Source organism: Aphelocoma coerulescens, chromosome 21, assembly GCF_041296385.1.
Source record: "Aphelocoma coerulescens isolate FSJ_1873_10779 chromosome 21, UR_Acoe_1.0, whole genome shotgun sequence".
In the NCBI taxonomy this organism is placed as follows: Eukaryota; Metazoa; Chordata; class Aves; order Passeriformes; family Corvidae; genus Aphelocoma; species Aphelocoma coerulescens.
In genome coordinates this window covers 7461662-7481950 of record NC_091034.1, presented here as the reverse complement: position 1 = coordinate 7481950, position 20289 = coordinate 7461662, and the positions used below count along the sequence as shown (strand labels likewise).

General features: G+C 46.8%; 1 protein-coding gene across 1 annotated transcript; it reads right to left on the bottom strand.

The window, feature by feature from the left end:
- Positions 1-12792: 12792 nt before the first annotated feature.
- TNFRSF18 (TNF receptor superfamily member 18) lies at positions 12793-19551 on the bottom strand. The gene is made up of 6 exons (XM_069034812.1): positions 19289-19551; positions 18095-18229; positions 16806-16893; positions 16639-16727; positions 15929-16069; positions 12793-15511 (listed from the first exon to the last, which is right to left on the bottom strand). The coding sequence occupies exons 1-6, from the start codon at positions 19440-19442 to the stop codon at positions 15351-15353; spliced, it is 768 nt and encodes a 255-aa protein (XP_068890913.1). The 5' UTR covers positions 19443-19551; the 3' UTR covers positions 12793-15350.
- Positions 19552-20289: the final 738 nt, after the last annotated feature.

Below are 20289 nucleotides of genomic sequence, written 5' to 3'. Positions count from 1 at the left end.
TTTTAACTGGCTTTAACTGGCTTTAACTGGTTTTTAACTGGTTTTCAACTGGTTTTCAACTGGTTTCAACTGGTTTTGATGGTTTTTAGTACTCTCTTCCCGAGCTGTCCTGGTGTAAAACTCCACATTTTCCCTGGGAGCAGATTTTTCCCTCACGGTCCCATTCCCAATTAAAACATCTTTTGGTTTGTTTTTTTTTTAATTCTTTATTTGAAAATCTCAGCTTTTAAAAGCTCAGCTCCACAAATCCCTTTGGGACCGGGAAAATGGGATTTGCTTGGAAATAAAGGAGTGGGGGGAGGTTGATTTTAAAATGGGATTTGTTGGAAATGAGGAATGTGGGGAGGTTGGTTTTGAGGTGAGTGAGGAACATCCCAACCCCCTGAGCTCCAGATTCCCAAAAAACCCTCGGCTTTTAAGGATATTTGAAAGGATATTTTTGATCCAAGGCCTTGCAGGAGCTCCAGGAATTTTTGGGGATGCTTTTATTGATGGAATAAGGGTGGCTCCAGCAGCTCCAGCTCCCGATTCCACAACATTCCTTGGAGGAATTGGTGTCCTGGGAGCCAAATCCCATTCCTGGAACATCCCTGCCATGGCCAGGACTTGGATTTTTGATTTTCCCAATCCGTGGGCAGGATGGAACTGGAAAAACCTCCTCACTTTAGAGATGAGATTTAAAAAATGGGATTTACCCTGAGGGAAGTGAGGCCTGGGATGGATTTTCCAGGGAATTTGTGGCTGCCCCATCCCTGGAAGTGTCCAAAGCCAGCTTGGCATAGTGGGAAGTGCTGTGAATAAATGATCTTTGAGGTCCTTCCCAATCCAAACCATCCCAAATTTCTGTCCTGTAGGAAATCAAACAAACTGAAGGGACTTTAACCCGGCCTGAAGCGTTTTTTGGGGGCCTTCCTCTCAATTTTGGGGTTTTTTGGGTCTCTCTCTTCCTCAGTTCACCAAAAGGAATTCATGGATCCATCCCGGTTTCTTTTGGAGCAGGGATTTTGTGCAGCCCAGAGCCCTCAGCCTTTTGTTTGGTTTGTAAAATGTGAGCTAAGAAATGAAGGAGTTTTATTTTAAGATGGAAAAATGGTTGGAAAAGTGCCTGGACACCTGAAGTGTTGTGTGGGACTGAGGGAAAAGGGCCATTCCCACTTCCTGTTCCTCGGGATTTGGGATTTTTGCCATGATCCCATTAAATGTCCTCCCTTTAGGAAGAAATTTTATCCTTCCAAGCAGCTTGAGTAGAAAAAAAAAAAACATTTCTTGTGAGAGCTGAAATGGGATTTTCCTCATCACAAAATGTGTCAAAGGCAGGAAAGTGAAGGAATTTTGAAAGGAAAATTCCCCAAAAATTCCTCATTCCTGATCCCTTTTGCCTTTCCCTTTTGCCCATACCTCTTGCAGAAAAAAAAAATCATTGAAATCTTCTTTATTTTAGGTGTTTTCCACCCAAAAAGAGGTGCTGCAATATTGTCCTGACGCTGGTTTATTGCTTTGGACACAAAAGGAAGGATCCTGATGGATCTCTTGGTGAAATCTGGATTTTCAGGATGAATTTGAGGCATTTCTGGACAGGTTTTAGGGATTGAAATGTGGCTGGGTCAGTGCAGCAGCTCTGAAAATGTGGGGAAAATTCCAAAAACAGCTCCAAAACAAAAAATATTTCGGGAAGGATCCGCCAAGAGTCACCCGAAATAATTCATCCCAGAAAATCCCTTTAGGCGGAGCTTAAAAAGCTCCTCAGCTGGGTTTAAAGCAGGAGCTGGGAGCTCAGGGATTTTTTCCAGCTGGATTTGGAAAATTGGGATGCACCAGCTCACATCTCCCCCCCAGGTCTGACACTCCAGGCCACCAAAACACCCCCAAAATCCCCTTTCTGTCCTCCAGGGAATTCCCTGCTCCAGGGGATATTCCCAGGGATCTGGAATTGGAGGAATTGCAGGGATGGAATTTGCTGCCATTTGCTGAGGGAATTAAAGGTGGTTTTGGTGGATAAATCCAAGTAGAGGATCCCAAATTCCCTCTAAATGATGGGATCTCTCACATAATTGTGCATTTGGATTTGATGACTTTAGAATTTTGGCTTTTCCCTAAAATTCCCGAAATTTTTACAGCTGGATAATATTTCCTAAGTTATTAAGGACTGGATTGTTTTGCTCTAATTATTATTAAATATTGGGGTATTTTTGTGCAGAATTATTTATTATTATTGTTCATTATTCCTTATCATTATTGTCATTATTGTCATTATTATCATTATTGTCATTATTATCATTATTAAGTACTCGCCCTCGTGATCACATTTATTATTATTTTCATTATCATTGTTAATTCTTAATTATTTAATTTTTCTTCTGGTTTTATTCTATCATTTTTATTCTTTTTATCCCCATTCAATGGGTGACAGAGCTGGTTTTAATTATTAAAACTGGGTCTAACAAAGACAGGTTTTAGTCTTTAGTAAGTCTCCACTCCACCTCCTTTTATAAGCAGGGCTGGGTGTCAACACATAATTTTGGGGTGATTTTTCCAGATTTTTCACTGGCAAATCCCCCAAAAAGCTCAAATCCCAACAGAGGACCATTCCCAGGTGACATTTTTCCCAAATCCCTTCATTTTTTGCTCAAAAAAAAATCGGGTTTTGGAGCCTTGACCCTGAGATATCCTCACCATCTTACTGGGCAGCATTGGATGATTTCTGCTTTTCTAATACTGCCTGGTAATGATGATGATGGTGTTTCCTGCACTCCGTGGAAAATCCGGCACAAAAGTTGGGAGCTGAGCTTAATCCCCGCTCAAGAATTCCAGGTTTGGCCCTCAAATCCCTGCCAAGCACGAGGGAGTTCAAATGGAAGCTTGAAATTTGGGGATAAAGGGTGAAGCTCATGGAAAACAGCTTGGCTTTATCGTGGGCTGGGAAATCTTATTTATGGATGGATCAAATCCTGGTGGGATGGATAAGCCTGGATCAGGAAAACTCCATGGAGCTGATGCAAAAATAGGAATATCCAAATGGCAAAATGAAGTGGTGTAGGGACAAGAGAAATGTGGGAATTCTGTCCCCAAATGTCCTTTTCCTTCCCTCTTAAACCCCTGGAGCTGCCCAGAGAGGGAAAGTGAATCTTTTATTGGAATGTAACATTGGAATTTCCTTGTTCATCTGTATTAAGTTGGGCTTAACCTCCTTTTTCTGTTTTAGATCTGGATTAAATCAGGTTTAACCTCATATTTCTCTTTTAGATCTGTATTAAACCAGGCTGAATTTCATCTTTCTCTTTTAGATCTGTATTAAATCAGGTTTAACCTCATATTTCTCTTTTAGATCGGTATTAAATCAGGTTTAACCCCCTGTTTCTATTTCAAACCTGTATTAAACCAGGTTTAACCCCCTGTTTCTATTTCAAACCTGTATTAAACCAGGCTTAACCCCCTGTTTCTATTTCAAACCTGTATTAAACCAGGCTTAACCCCCTGTTTCTATTTTAAACCTGTATTAAACCAGGCTTAACATCCTGTTTCTCTTGTAGATCTGGATTAAATCAGGCCTAACCTCACCTTTCTCTTTTAGATCTGTATTAAACCAGATTCAACCTCACATTTCTTTCAGACCTGTCTTAAACCAGGCTTAACTCCCTGTTTTTACTTTAGACCTGCATGAAATCACCTTTTTGTGCTCTTTTCCCTCCTGAAACCCCCCACAAATTCAAGCTCTCCTTCACCACCACCCACCTTCCTCGTGCCCACGGTAAATTCCTGACCCTCCTGCTGAAATAAAGCCACTCCTTGGTTTTTTCCTGGAATTGGGGCCTCCTGAAGAACATGGAATTATTGATTCCTGCAGCTGCTGGACACGCTGGTCCTCTGTGGGCATCTTACTAGACAGTGCTGGATTTTCTGCCTCTACTCTAACACTGTCTGGTAACGATGTTTAAAGGGTGAACCAAACCACTCCAGGCCCAAATTCCACCCAGACCGGAACTTTTCCACAGGGTAAGGATGGATCTCGGGAAAACGGGGTGGGATTAGCCCTGGGAAATAGAAATAGAGATGGAAATGGAAATAGAAATAATAGAAAAAATAGAAATAGAAATAGAAAAAATGGAAATAGAAATAATAGAAAAAATAGAAATAGAAATAGAAAAAATAGAAATAGAAATAATAGAAATAGAAAAAATAGAAATAGAAATAGAAATAGAAATAGAAATAGAAATAGAAATAGAAATAGAAAAAATAGAAATAGAAATAGAAAAAATAAATAGAAATAGAAATAGAAATAGAAATAGAAATATAGAAATATAGAAATAGAAATAGAAATAGAAATATAGAAATAGAAATATAGAAATAGAAATAGAAATAGAAATATAGAAATAGAAATAGAAACGATATTCACTAAAAATCGATGGAACCACTCGGAGGTGCTGCTGGTATTTCGGCCAGGTCTAACATCCCAAATCCACTTTTCTCCCCAAATTTGGTTTGCACGGCCCAGATCTCACCCAGGACACCAAGATTTCCCTGGAATTTTGCCATTCCTGCCTGTGGAAGGTGATCAAGGGCAGGATCCTGCTTGGAAAGGTCGTTTTCCCCAATTCCAGCTCAATTAAAGCTCCACGGCTGAACGGCTCCTGAACTCCCAACCCTGCCCTGTCCCAGCGGGGTTAATTGCTCCGAGCATTCCTTAGGAAAGCCAGGAATTCCAGCCAGGCAAGGAACAGCTCCTGAAGCAGCTGGAGGAACATTGGGAGCTCCAAGAATTCATCCCAAGTGAGCAGGAGCTCGTGGAGAAGGGATAAAGTTGGGGTGGAAGCTGGAATTCCCTAAGGAAATCAGCTCTTCTCCCCTATGGAATAAAATTCCAATTAAATCCGTTGCTGGGGTGACAGAGGACACCTCATCCTGCAACAATTCCATCAAATTTGAGCCCAGCTTTAGTAAAAAATCCTAAATTTCAGCCCTGCTGGAGCTGCAGTAAAGATCTGGGGTGTCAAGCAGGCTTTGGGGTCACACAGATAAAACCAGGCCTAACTTGGGGCCTAATTAAGCTGCAAGACTCGCCCTGCTCCAGTGATGTTTAATTAATTCCAGGTTCATATGCAGGACCTGTCTTTGTTCACCTTTCAGGACCTTCCTTGACAGAATCACCCACATTTGGGGTTTGCAGGTGGATTTATCCATAGGGGATGAGAATTCCTGTCAGCAGCCATTCCTTCAGATCCATCCTCACACCAGGAATCCCAGAATTCCGGGATCATTTAGGCCGGGATCTAAATCCAACCAGTGCCCAATCCCCACCTTGTCACTGTCTGCCTCATCCAGGAATTCCTTGGATCCCTCCAGGGATGGGGACTCCTCCCTAAGGACCCATTCCCATATTTTGCCCCCTTTTCCCTGCAGATTTTCCTCCCAGTCCCAAATTTCAGCTCCTTTCTGGGACAACCAAGGCAGTTCCACACATTCCTCACCCCAGAGCTTTCTCTGGGATTCCAAGGATTTGATCTGGGATTAATCCACAGCCCCACGAGGTTTTCCCTCAGCCTCATCCTGGTTTTAACCCCTTCCCTCACTCCAAATTCCAAATTAAAACTGGTCTAGCAACACAAAAACGCTTGGAATTAGATGATTTTAAGGTCCCTTCCAACCTAAACCAGCCTGGAATTCTCTTCCTTTATCACTATAAAACTTTAAATGCTTTTTCCCTGCTTTGCACTAAGCCAGGCCTAAGACTCCTTGCCCCAAATTAGTGGATAATAAAGGAAAAGCAGGGGAAAAAATGGATCAATTGATCCATAATGAAACTTATCCTCATTTCAACGTGGAGATCTCGGAAGGAGCTGCCCTAAATCCACACTTGACCCCCTGGAAGGAGCTCTGCTTGCCCTTGGAGGTTGAAATTCCCAGGAAAAGCAGAGGAGGAGGAAGCAGAGGGGTGATTAAGGTGTTAATGAGTAACTGCTCCGGGAGCCCTGGAGGAAATGGGGGGAAATTGGAGGAATTCTGGAAATTGGATTTTAACCAGGCCTTAAATCAGCGGGACTGGGGCCCAACCCCCTCCCACCCATCCCCTCTTCAAACAAAGCTGGAATTTGTGTGGAATTGGGTCAATAAATAACAATAACAAAGGAGATAATTCCAGCTGGGCATCCGTGGGAATGTGGTCCTGGAAAAAAACCAAATGGAGACAGGGAAATCCCACTCCTTCCCTGGAAAAACCAAATGGGGACAGGGAAATCCCACTCCTTCCCACCCTACTGATGGTGGGTGCTTAGGGAAGAACCCATCCCAGCTTTTCTCAGAGCCAGGAAAATTCCCTCCTGCCTCAATTCCCTCCCTTTTCCCACAGATTCCCCCCTTCCTTAAATCCACTTCACCACCAGTGCTGGGTTTGGGGTGGTTTAGGAGCTCTTTGGGGCAGAATCCTAAAAATCTGCCTCAGCAAGTGGGATTTATGGATGTGGGGCAGCTGGAAGCTCATCCCCAATTTTTTGGGAGCTGCTCCAGGCACAGCCAGAGGAATTCCACGGATGGAGCCGCCGGGGTAAGTCCTTTCAAATATTTAAAATTCATTTCCCAGCCAAGCAAAAAAAAGCTGAATTTTCACCCTTTTCCTGCCTCAAATCAGGCAGGGCGAGTTCAAGATTCCCTGGGAATTGCTGTGGCTCAGGAGAGCTTTTCCCTGGGATCATTTTCCAATCCTGGATGTGGAGAAAGTCCTTTTCCTGGAGCCTGCTGATTGCTGTCTTACCAGGCAAAGTTAGATCTGCCTATTTCTGTCTAATACTGTCTGGTAATGCCGTCAATCGCACGGGCACGACCTCAGCGGGGCAGAAATGGGGGAAAATCCCCTTTAGCAGAAGAATTCCTGGAGTTTCGCAGCTGGAATTCATTGGAGGCATTTTGAGGCACTTTTTGTCATGGCAGAAGTGTGGAGGGAAAAACCCCAAATCCTTGATTTTATCAATAGAATCAATGAAGTTTCGTATTAATTTGAGGCATTTTAGGTACTTTTGTGCCAGGGAAAAATGTGGGGAAAAAAATCCCTTTAGCAGAGGAATTCCTGGAGTTTCACAGCTGGAATTCTTTGGAGGCATTTTAGGTTCCTTTGTGTTGGAGAAATCAGGAAAAAAAGCCCCAAATCCCTGAATTTTATCAGAAGAATCGATGGAGTTTCATATTAATTTGAGGGATTTTGGTCACCTTCATCATGGGAGAAATGGGGGGAAAATTCCCTTTAGCAGAAGAGTTCAGGAAGTTTCACAGTTGGAATTCATTGGGGGCATTTCAGGCACCTTTGTCCTGGAAAAAAACCAACCCAAATCCCTCGATTTTATCAGAATAATTAATGATTTTGATATTAATTTTAGGCATTTTAGTCCCTTTTTTCTTGACAGAAATGTGGAGGGAAAAAAACCCCAAATCCTTGATTTTCTCAGCAGAATCCCTAAATTCTCACATGAATTTGAGGTCCCTGAAATTTAGGTGCAGACCCCACACCCCAGGAAAAACATCCTCAATCCAAACCTGAGCAGAGCCCTCGCTGGTCCCAGTGCTGAAAAAACTCTGGAAAACTGCCTGGGAATGGGAATTTGATGGTTCTGGATCCTAAAATTTTCCTGCTGAAGATTCTCAACACAGAAACCCCGAGGCTGAAATAAAAATCAAAGCAAGAGAAGTTTTCTGGTGAAATTCAGGCCTTGAGGCTGCTCTTGGTTTAAGGAGCTGCTTCCGATTGGGAATTCATTCCTTGAATTTCCAAACGATGGGAAGAGCTCAGGGTTAGATCCCTGCTTTATTTTAAAATGGAGAGAAGAACACTTTTAAAGGGATTTTATAAATTCAAAAGGTTCTGCCAAGCCCTCAGCTCCCAAAATCTTCTGTTTGGGATGGGATTCATCACATTTTACAAGGAAAAAGGTGATTCCCAGAGATTCCCCACATCCAGCCTTTATCCTGGGAAATGAGAGGACAATTCCCTGGAATTTCCAGCTAGGAATGGCCTCACTCCAGAGAAAGATGGGATGTGTTGTCCTGGTTGAGGTGGGTCCTTCCCAATTCTCATTTTTGCAGCTTTTCTTTTCCAGAGTTCCCATAATTTCATGGAAAATCCTCCTTCCTTTGGAAGTTGCAGTGTATCCCCAAAATATGAATTTTATCCTCTCCATTGTCTCTTTTTCCTACATTTCCACCCTTGGATTCCTCGTTTTCCTTCCCTTTATTTGCCTCATTCCAGTACTTCCCCTTTGGATTCCACAATTTCTCACTGGAATCTTCCCAATTCCCATTCCTGCCTTCCCAAGAAGCCCCAAAAAAGGGGGATTTTTGGAGTTTGGTGCTTCCTGAAACCCAACAAATCTGACCTTTCAGCAGCTTAATTATGAAATTAATTAAATTCAATTAATTCTCTTTCAAAGAACTGAAACCAAAAACTTCATTCCTTTAATTACAAAGTGTCCCTGGGGAAGCTGGGAATAAAATCCCACTGGAAATGCCGTGGACAGGGAATTTTCAAAGGTAGGTGTGGCCAAAACATCCTTGGAGAAGGCACAAAGATGAAAAAATTCCCACTTTCTCCACTACTCATTAATTCTAATTAATAAATGAATATTCTGCTTTATCTCTGCAATCCACCTGCGTGGATAAACACATCCATAAAGATGATTTTTCCCTGGAAAAATGGGAAGAGCAGCTCCAGCAGCTGCCCTTGGAGAGATGAAGTTTTATATCTCACAGTTATCTCCTGTTTCAGTGCCTGGGAGCTGCTAAAATCCATTTTAGACATTTTCACTTGAATTTCTATTGAATAAAAGAATTTATATTTAACCCAGCTCTGAGTTGAGTTTCTGTGGAATTTTTTATAGTCCCAGGAAAAATCCTGCCCGGAATTGAGTTGGGCTTTGGGAAAGTTCGAAGTTTGACAGGGTGGTTTAGGAAATAAAACTCCTGGAGGAGAGAAAAGGACATGGGAAATGATGCAGGGGTGGATTTGGGGCTGGAATAGCTCCCAGTCCTCACAGATTCCCCACCAGTGCTGCTGGCAGCTGGATTTAGGGAAGTTCCAGAACTGGGATGCAGCAGAATGGGAATTCAGTGTTGGAAAAGCAGCAAAATTCCCCAATCAAATCCGAATTTAATGAGATTTGGCTGCTCCAAATGTATCTATTTCCAAAGATCTGGTTTTCCTAAAGGCAACACAGTGGAAATATTTTGGGTTTTTTTCCAGGTGGGAAAAATAAAATGGGGTTTCTTCCCAAAGCCTGGAAGTGTCCAAGGCCAGGTTGGTTAAATCCCTCTGGAATATCCCATTTTCCCCTGAGCTGAGGAAAGCTGAGGGAGCACAGAAGGTTTTGGGGTGGCTGAAACACCTTGAAATCCATAACTGAGCCTCTCCCCTTGTCCAGGAATTGGGAAATGATTCCTCGAGGGTGGAATTTTGCTTGGAAGCGTTTTGGGTTGCGACAGCTCCGTCCTCCCACTGCCACTCCTGTGGGATCAGGTAATCCAGGGAGGGGGAAGGTGAGGCCAGGACGGGCTCTGGGAGCTCTGGAGCTGATCCCAACCATTGTGCAGCAGCAGGAAAAGCTCTGGGAATGTTCTGGAAGGGCGCTGTGACCCCCGGGGAAGGCGCCAGGGAATTCACAGCCAGCCCAGGGGACGCGGGAGCGCAGCCAAATTCCAGCTTCCGTCGGCTTTTCCCAGAGTTTTTGGTTGGGGGTGGGAGTTACACTGAGAAAAAAAAAGAGGATTTTGCTGGATTTTCATCATTCCTGCCTGGAAAATGGGAGCTGAGGAAGTTTCAGCATTCCTGGAAGTGTCCAAGGGATGTTGGAGCAGCCTGGGGTAGTGGAAGGTGGAATGGGATGGGATTTAAGGTCCCTTCCTACCCAAACCATTCTGGGATCTCAGGAGTTGGAGAGATTTTCTGGATGGGACAAAATCTGTGGTGTTTGCACTTGGAAATGGGAGATCCTGGCAGGAATTGCAGACTTGATCCTCTGATTTTAACCCTGGGAATGCCCCACTCCAAGATCCTAAAAAAAAACCCAAATCCCACCTTGTTTTCTGCTCCTGCATCCAAATTTAGTGAATTAGGAATTCAAGGCTCCATAAATTGGCTTCGTGACATTTTTAACAGAGGCTCCACAGGGATCAAATTCCCTTCAAAGCTCCGGTTTGGGAACAACCCAGAGGCTGCCTGGAAAAATCCCAATCCCATTGTTTCAGGCACTTTTCGCTTCACTCCAATAATTAATGATCCAATAAACCAAAAATGTGAGGGAGGAGAGGCTCCCAAAGAAACCGGGAATTCTCAGAGCATGGAATGGGTCATGGAATCAGAAACTGGCCATGGATTCGCTCTGTTAGGAATGAGTTTGGAAAGAGCACCCAAAATCAGCGAATTGGGGTTTTTCCATGTTTATCCCAACATTCTCAGATTCCTGGGAAAACCTTTGGGATCTGAAAAGGTTTGGAAGGAAGAGGGGAATGGAGGATTCCCTTCCCTTCCCTTCCCTTCCCTTCCCTTCCCTTCCCTTCCCTTCCCTTCCCTTCCCTTCCCTTCCCTTCCCTTCCCTTCCCTTCCCTTCCCTTCCCTTCCCTTCCCTTCCCTTCCCTTCCCTTCCCTTCCCTTCCCTTCCCTTCCCTTCCCTTTTTCCCTCTCTTTCCCTTTTTTTCCCTTCTACCTTTTCTCCCAATTAACCCCTGGCTCAGCTCCTATTAAACCAATAAAATAATATAAAATAATATTAAAATACTTTTGCAGGCTCAGCTCACATTAAACTCGCTCCTGGGAGTGGGAAGAGTTTCCCAAGCCTGACCTTTGGGACACTTGAGGAATTTAAGGTCCATTCTAACCCAAACCATTCCCAGATTCTGGGATTCTTTTCCTGACATTTTCCTTCCTGAGCCCAGCTCTGTGCATTAAAAACCGATTTCTTTGCCTCAGATTAAAATCTTTTTAACGCAGAGAGAATTGTTGTCCTTAGGGAGATGCTGAGGTCATTTTTAGCTGGAAATTCCAGCTGCACTGCAACTGGATTCTGGAGAAATCAGTCACTGATATTCCCTTAAACTGCATTTTCCAGGGAAAGGGGAAGTTTTGCCTCCTAAACTCTGCTTTTTTTTTTTTTTTGTAACAAATGACCCCAGGCGGTTTTTGTGCCCCTGCCAGGGCCAGACACAATTCCCAAAGGAATTAATGAGCCACATCCAGGTCCAGTAATTTACTGGGAAGACAAATTCCCTGGGAGGGGATCGTGCTGTGAATTCCCTGCTCAGTGTGAGCAGTGACACCCCTAGGGCCCTTCCCTGAGAGCTCAGGTCACAATAAACCCCTAATTCCAGCATATTGGGATGAAATCCTTTGCTGGGAGGGTGGGAAGGGGCTGGGACTGAATTCCCAGAGAATTTATGGCTGCCCCATCCCTGGAAGTGCCCAAAGCCAGGTTGGAGCACCCTGGGATGGTGGAAGGAGTCCCTGCCCATGGATGGGGGGGGGGGGGGGGGAGTTGGATCATCTTTAAGCTCCCTCCCAACCCACTCTGGAATTCCATTTGATGGAGTTGCCTGTGATGAAATAATGGGATAGAGCCCAAAAACTCAGGCACTGCTTCCCATGGGAAATCCCTTTCCCACTGTCCCCAAGCCCTGCAGGGCCCAAACATGGCCTGGCCTCCATAAAACCCCACACAGGGCTTGGAATTAAAAAAAAAAAAAAAAAGTCTCTTCTCAATCCTTTTCCAGCCCCTTCTGAGGCAATTCCCCCTGGTGGTACCCTGATTTGTTGGAATTGGTGGTTCCTGGGTGCTCTGGGGGTGTTTTGGGTGGGATTTGAGGAGGAAATTCAGGGAAGGAGGGCAGGGATCAGCACAGGCCTCACCACAGCTTTTGCTGTCAGAACCCTTTGGAAGCAGAATTTTAAAACAATTCCTGACTTGGAGGATTTGCAAATCCCTCTCCTTTATTCCAGAGCAAAGTGGAGCAGGTGTGGGACAGGCAGGAAATGTGGGAACAGCACCTGCACCCAGGGGTGGGGCCAGCGGGGAATAAACGCAGGGATCATAAACCAGGAGAGATAAGGATGGGTGACAATGGCCACAGCCTTTGTCCTACCGGGGTTTTGTCACTGAGGCAGGAAATTTCACTCTTGGAGCTCAGAGGAGCAGAAAAGGGAGGGAGAAGGCAGCAAAAATCTGAGTTTCAGCTGTTCAGTGGCACTTGGTGACTGTGACAGAGCAAGGCCAGCTCCACTTTGCCTCAGTGTCCCCTCCTTTCCCTCAGTGTCCCCTCCTTCACCTCAGTGTCCCTCCTTTCCCTCAGAGTCCCCGCTTTTCCCTCATTGTCCCCCCTTTTCCCTCAGTGTCACCCCCTCTCCCTCAGTGTCCCCTCCTTCACCTCAGTGTCCCTCCTTTCCCTCAGAGTCCCCGCTTTTCCCTCATTGTCCCCCCTTTTCCCTCAGTGTCACCCCCTTTTCCCTCAGTGTCACCCCCTCTCCCTCAGTGTCCCCCCTTCACCTCAGTGTCTCTCCCTCAGTGTCCCTTTCCCCTCAGTGTCCCCCCTTTACCTCAGTGTCCCCCGTTCACCTCATTGTCTCTCCCTCAGAGTCCCCCTTTCCCTCATTTTCCCCCCCTTTCCCCTCAATGTCCCCCCTTTCCCCTCCGTGTTCCCCCTTTTCCCTCAGTGTCTCTCCCTCAATGTCCCTTTCCCCTCAATGTCCCTTTCCCCTCAATGTCCTCCCCTCTCCCTCAGTGTCCCCCCTTTCCCCTCAGTGCCCCCCCCTTTCCCTCAGTGTTCCCTCCTTCACCTCAGTGTCCGCCCAGTCAAAATCAGCAATATCCATGGAATTATCATGGAATCAGGGATGGTTTGGGTTCGGAGGGACCACAGGCAGGGACATTTTCCGCTATCCCAGGCTGCTCCAACCTGGCCTGGAACACTTCCAAGCATGGAGCAGCCACAAATTCTCTGGGAATTCCATCCCAGCCCCTCCCCACCCCCACAGGGAAGGATTTATTCCCAGTATCCCAGCTAAACCGCCTCTCTGTCCCTTTGAAGCCATTCCCTGTGTCCTGGCACTCCATCCCTTGGAAATATTCCCTCTCCACCTTTCCTGCAGCTCCACCAGGCCACAACTGGATCATCCCAAATCCTCTTCTGGGCTGAACATTCCCAACTCTCCCAGCCTTTCCTGCTCCACTCCTCTCAGCATCCCAGTGCCTTCTCTGGATTCCAGCAGCTCCAGGTGGAATTCCACCCCTCAGGATCTGCCAAACAGGGCCTTCCTACCAAAGCCAGGCTTTGAAAAGGGGAAGAGGGAGGTGGAAAATGGGAAACTGGGAGGTGTAAAATGAAAAACTGGGATGCTGATCCCACAGGCTCCCTGGAATCGGAGTAGCCAGGACAAAATCAGCCCATTTAGACCAAAAATGGGATTTTTTTGGACATCTCCAGGCAACACTTCCAAGGAAAAAGTGGCTGGAGCCTCCCTTGGAGCCACTCTGGGCTCCTGTTGGTGAGGAATGAGGAGGGAGCTCCGTTTTCCTTGGAGAAGTGCAGTTGGCATGGATTGCTGTAACAGATCCTGGTTATTCCAGCAGCTCCCAGTGGCCTTTGATGATAAAAGGGAAACAATTCCCAGATTTCATCACTCAGGCCATAAAAGCAGCAGTGCCTCTGAAGGGCCCTTTGTGCTTTATCCATAAATTATCCAGGAAATATTGGTCAATCTTTAATTCCCTCCCCTCCCCGGGCTCTCACGGAGCCTGTTCTCTCTGCAATAAATTTTTCCAGCCTCTCCAGGAGCTCCCTCTGCTGCCACTCTGCTTCCAAAGGGTTGGGAATAAAGCTGGGGTTTGAATGGAATTTTGTGGCTTTTGTTGGAATATTGTTCCCATGGGTGTATCCAGATCCTCTGCTCCTGGAGGGTGGAATTTTGATGCCTGCACAGCCCCAAAAATGGGATCTTTTTTTTCCCCAGGCTTTCCTGGGAGCCTGAGCCTAAGGATGACTCTGCTCTCTCCAGGATTAGGATGAAAATCCAAAGTGGAAAAGGCTCAGCTTCCTCAGGATAATTTAGGGAATGATGCTGGAGTTGAAAGCCAAATAAAATAAAAATCCCAAAGCAAAAAATTTCGTTAAAATGAGTTTTTCTTTGGAATTTTCCAAGTTTTCCTGGGGAATCAGAAACTTCCCAGCCCAACTTTTGGGGTTGCAGTTCCTGCAGAAAATTCCCTGCTGTGATCCCAACCCCAAATCCAGGGAAACAGAATCACCTGCTTCGAGCTGCTGGAACTCACCGGGAGCCTTTGGAATCTCACAGGGAGGGATTTTTTCCTGATATCTGATCCAACCCTGCCCTCTGGCAGTGGGAAGCCATTCCCAGTGTCCTGTCCCTCCATCCCTTGTCCCAATCCCTCTCCAGCTCTCCTGGATCCCTTTAGGCTCTAGAAGGGTCTCCCTGGATCCTTCCCTTCTCCAGGGGAACATTCCCAGCTCTCCCAGCCCTGTTCCAGATCTTTGGAACTGATCCAAAATCCAGTGATCATCCAGGAGAGGTTTAAATCCATGTGCAATTCCTCTGAAATCCCAGGAATTTACATGGATTTCCACTGAATATCCACCAAAGGCACGAGAAACTCGTCCTGGATTATCCATAATTATCCATAATTATCCATAATTATCAACACATCGGCATCTCCACAGGGGATCAGCCCAAGAAACCTCCAAAACCTGCTGGAATTACATCATAAAATCATGGAATATCCTAAGTGGGAAGAGCCCCACAGGGATCAGAGTCCTGCACAGAAATCCCAAAATCCCACCTGAGAGCGTTTTCCAGGATTTTTTTTCAATTTCCTCCGTTTTTCTGGAGCTCTGGCAGGGCCCTGACCATTCCCTGGATGAGCACCACTCTCTTTTGTCCCGATTTTCCTTGGAAGAACCTTCATAGGAAAATCCCTGGCAGCACAAAAGGAGCCTCCCAAGGGAATCTTTGAGCCGGAGCAGCCCCTGGGGCTGGGATTGGGAAAGGCTGGAATAGGGTTGGGAATGACACAATCAGGGCAGTTTGGCAGAGCTGGAAAACCAAGGGAAGAGGAGGAGACGTGGCTGCTATTCCAGATCCTGGAAATCGGGATAACCTGGGAAAGCTCCTGAATCGATGCCAGCCTGAATGAGCAGGGTTTTATCCCTAAATTCCAGGATTTGGGGGGAAAACAAAGCCAAACTCGCCCTAAATGCACTCCTTTTCCTATGGAAAAACGATGCTTCGCACCCCATCCCTCCCTTTCCTGCTGTTTTTCTGGGAAGTCGAGCTCAGCCCTGCTGATTCCCACTGATCCCAGATAATGATCCCATTATCTGAGCTCACTGTAGACTTTGAGGGATAAGATGGAAAGTTTTTCCTCGGCCGTTTTCTCCCCGTGTTCCTCCTCCGGGAATTGGATGCTGTAGGATTCCTCCCCTTGGAACGGGAGCTGAGGGGGCGGCGGCAGCCGCGGGAAGTTGTGTCCCAAATCTGCAGTGGGAACAAAGAAAAGCTCATCCAGGAATCCCAGAAACCTCGGTCAGGCTGCCCAGCCCTTTTCCAGGTTGTGGGATCAGGGAACTATGGAATGCCTTGGGTTGGAAGGGATTTTAGGATGATCCAGTGCTGCCCCATCCATGGGCAGGGACACTTCCCGCTATCCCAGGGTGCTCCAAGGACACTTCCAGGGATCCAGGGGCAGCCACACCTTCTCTGGGAATCCATTCCAGGGCCTCCTCACCCTCCCAGGCAGGAATTCCATCCCAAAATCCCATTTAACCCTCCTGTCAGGAATGGCCTGAATGATCGGTGATTCCGGGAACCTGCCCCAAATCCCAGAGGAAATCCGGATTTATCTCACTAATTCCACTCCTTTTATCCCTGCTGGAGCTTCCAGAGATTCCTCACCTCCAGGTGGGGATTTTTTGTCCTTCCTGAGGGTCCAGATGCAGAAGTGCAGCAGGAATGTGAGCAGGATGAGCACGAACACGGCCACGGCCGTCAGGATGGCCAGGATGGTGCTGGAAGGGAATTCCAGGGGAATCCGAGCTGCAATTAATGGGATTTGATTAAAAATTAAGGAATTCTGGGCCCAGGTTTTTGTTCAAGAGGAAGGAGATCTTTCAAGGGAGTTTAGGGATTGATTTGGGAGTTCTGTGGGGAAAGAGGGAAGGTTTGAGAGGCTCCGAGTTGAGGGGGTAAGGGAATCATGGAATGGGATAAAATAGGGAGAAAGGAAGGGGGAGAAAGGAAAAGGAAAAAGAAAGGGAGCAGGGAAGGAACTGAAAAAAGGAGAAAGGAGGACCTAAGGACATTTTTCCTGGAGAAACCAGGAAAATAGCAGGAGCAGCTCAGTGGGAAATGATAAATTCCCACCTAAACGTGCCCTATCCAAGGATTTTCTCCACCTTTTTCATGGACAGTGCTTTAAAAGCAGAATCTTTGCCAGGCCAACAATTAATTAATCACACCTCAATTAATGGCATTATTAATATCAATATTAAAATAAATATTTTATGAAACAGCAGCAGCTTTCCAAGAGGATTTCCAGGCCGGGAAGCTCTGGAGGATCCCGGAGAAAAGCAGGGAAGAGGGAATAAACCCCGGGAAGGAAGTACCTGGCTCCAGAGGTCTCATGGGGAAGCCACACATGGAGTTGTGGGTGCTGTTCCCTTCCTGGAGCGTGATGAACCCGCTGCTCTCACAGCTGGAAAAACCATTGGAATTTTGGATTATTAATTATTAATTATTAATTATTATTAATAACTATTAGTTATTCCCGTACTCAGTCCAGTTGCGGCACCAGCCGTTCCTGCTGCTGGAATAAGTCCCGGTCTCACAGGGTTTACACTCGAACTGGAAATTGATGTTTCCTGCAGGGAAAAAGGATGGGAATTCGTGAGATCCCAAGTTCCAGGGGAAGCTTTTCCCTCTCTGAGACCAATCCCCCCTGGAAAAATCCACTCCCAGTTCCTCCCACCTTGGAATTTTGGGAGAGGAGGGTCAGAAGTTGAGGCAGCTCAGAGCAAAAGTGGCTCCTGCAAACTGTCCCAAAGTTTGGGGTGAAAATGGCACTGGGAGAGTGACAATCCCAAATTTTGGGTGGGAAGAATCCCAGGAAAGTGTTGCAGGGTGTGAAAATCCCTGTCCCTGTCCCATTCCCTGTCCCAATCCAGGCATTACCAATCCTGGTGGGCTCATGTCCGGGCTCACAGCGGGGCACCCTCTGGCAGTACTGGCAGGTCCTGTTCCCTGTCCCATTCCCTGTCCCATTACCCTGTTCCCATTCCCTGTTCCCTGTCCCCAGTCCAATTCCCTGTTCCCTGTCCCCTGTTCCCTGTTTCCTGTCCCATTCCCTGTTCCCAGTCCCATTCCCTGTCCCCTGTCCCATTCCCTGTCCCCTGTCCTCTGTTCCCATTCCCAATCCCAGGATTACCAATCCTGGTGGGCTCGTGTCCGAGCTCACAGCGGGGCACCCTCTGGCAGTACTGGCAGGTCCTGTCCCATTCCCTGTTCCATTATCTGTCCCGTTCCCTGTCCCCTGTCCTATTCCCTGCTCCCTGTCCCATTCCCTGTCCCCTGTTCCCATTCCCAATCCCAGGATTACCAATCCTGGTGGGCTCGTGTCCGGGCTCACAGCGGGGCAGCCTCTGGCAGTACTGGCAGGTCCTGTCCCATTCCCTGTTCCCTGTTCCCATTCCCTGTCCCATTCCCTGTTCCCTGTTCCCATTCCCTGTCCCATTCCCTGTTCCTTGTACCCTGTCCTATTCCCTGTCCCCTGTCCCATTCCCTGTTCCTTGTACCCTGTCTCATTCCCTGTCCCCTGTCCCATTCCCTGTCCCCTGTTCCCATTCCCAATTCTGGCATTACCAATCCTGGTGGGCTCGTGTCCGGGCTCACAGCGGGGCACCCTCTGGCAGTACTGGCAGGTCCTGTCCCCTGTCCCATTCCCTGTTCCATTATCTGTCCCATTCCCTGTCCCCTGTCCCATTCCCTGTCCCCTATACCCTGTCCCATTCCCTGTCCCCTGTCCCTGTCCCTGTTCCCTGTTCCCATTCCCAATTCTGGCATTACCAATCCTGGTGGGCTCGTGTCCGGGCTCACAGCGGGGCAGCCTCTGGCAGTACTGGCAGGGCTCGTCGGCACAGCTGTGCCCTGGGGGACATTTGCAGTCGTGGTCCTGCGCCTCCTTGCAGGGGATGCTGCTCCCTGCCGATAGGAAAGGGTTAAAAAGGCAGGAATTCCCATTCTCCTGGGAAAAGGCTGGAAAAAAGGGTTACCAGGGAGGTGTCACTGCCACCCACCCCGCTGGGTGGGTGGTTGAGGAGCCCTGGGCATTTTGGGGGGGGGGGTGTACAGCTCCTCCGGACACATTTACACACAATTTCCACGTAATTAACAACATTTACACACAGGTATGCACAATTTATACACAGCTACACACAAGTTCCACAGCATTTCCCCAGAATTTACACTCTGTACACACATTTACACGTATTTACACACGTTCACCCACAATTACACACAAATTACTCACAATTTACACACAATTACCCACAATTTGCCCACATTTCTACACAATTTCTACACATTTACCCACAATTTCCACACATTCACACACACTTTACACTCATTTCTACACAACTACCACACATTTACACACAACTTCCACATCATTTCCACCATTTACCTACATTTACATACATTTATACACAATTTACACAATCTACACACATTTATACACATTTACACACAATTTACACACATTTATACACAATTACACACAATTCACCCACATTTACACACAATTTCCACATAATTTACACAATTTACCCACATTTACACAAAACTTACACACAACTTCCACATAACTTACACAACTTATACACACACACAATTTACACACATTTACCCACATTTACACACAACTACACACAATTTACCCACATTTACACAAAATTTACACACAGCTTCCACATAATTTACACAATTTACCCACATTTATACACAATTTACACACATTTACCTACATTTACCCACATAATTTACACACAATTTCACACAACTACACCCATTTACCCCCAATTTCCACACTGTACCTATGCTTACCCCCATTTACCCATCATTTACACCCCATTTACACACATTTCCACCCAATTTCCACCCTGTACCTCCCCGCATTTACCCATCATTTACACCCAATTTACACACATTTCCACCCAATTTCCACCCTGTACCTCCATTTACACCCCCCCTGCCCATCCTCACCTCCTTTCCAGGTGCATTTAGGGCAGCACTTGGTGCCATCTCCCCACACCGCCCTCATCTCTCCATCCTGGCACTGCCCTGCCCGGCCCTGCCGTGCCCAGCGCCCCAGGAGCAGCACCAGGAGCAGGAAAACTCCATTCCTCTGCTTGGGCATCTTCTTGGGCAGTGCCACCCCGGTGTGGGCAGTGCCACCAAGCCCCTGGCACCGCTCTGTCCTCTCTGCAGAGGAAGGCGTTGGGGTTTTGTGGCTGAACTCTTCCTGTTTTTTTGGGGGGGGCGGAGAGAAGATTTGCTTTAAAATGGCAGAGTTTGAGTGACAGGCATGGCCCAGGGAGGAGCAGCAGGGGCAGAGAAAGGGGTGGCCCCATAAAAATGGGGGTTGGGAAGGGGTTTGGGGGCATAATTGAGGATTAAAGGGGATTAAATTTGGGTTGTGGGGTCAGGGAATGGTTGGGGTTGGGAGGGAGTTTAAAGATCAGCTCATTGCTGACACCTCCCACTGTCCCAGGGTGCTCCAACCTGGCCTGGTTGAACTTCCAGGGATGGAGCAGCCATAAGTTCTCTGGGAATTCCATCCCAGCCCCTCATCACCCTCACAGCCAAGAATTTCTTCCCAATATCCCATCTAAATCCAATCTCTGTCAGTCTGAAACCATTCCCTGTGTCCTGGCACTCCATCCCTTGGAAATATCCCTCTGGGGGATGAACCTGTCCCTAAAGCCCATCCCAGCCATGCCCCCTGTGGCACCTGACACCTGCTGTTTATCACAGCAAGAACCACGAATTTGTTTCTTTCTCTCTTTTTTTTTTTTTTTTTTAGCTGTTTGGGTTTCTTATCTTTTTTTTTTTTTTTGCTCTTTGGGTGTTTTCACCCTTCGAGCTGCTCAGGCCCTGTCAGATGACGAACATTTCCAGTCAACTCAGACAATGATTGTTCCTGCCAGGCCTGAAGCTCCAGAGTCAGCAGTGACCTTTTAGAAATAACCTGATTTATCTCCCTG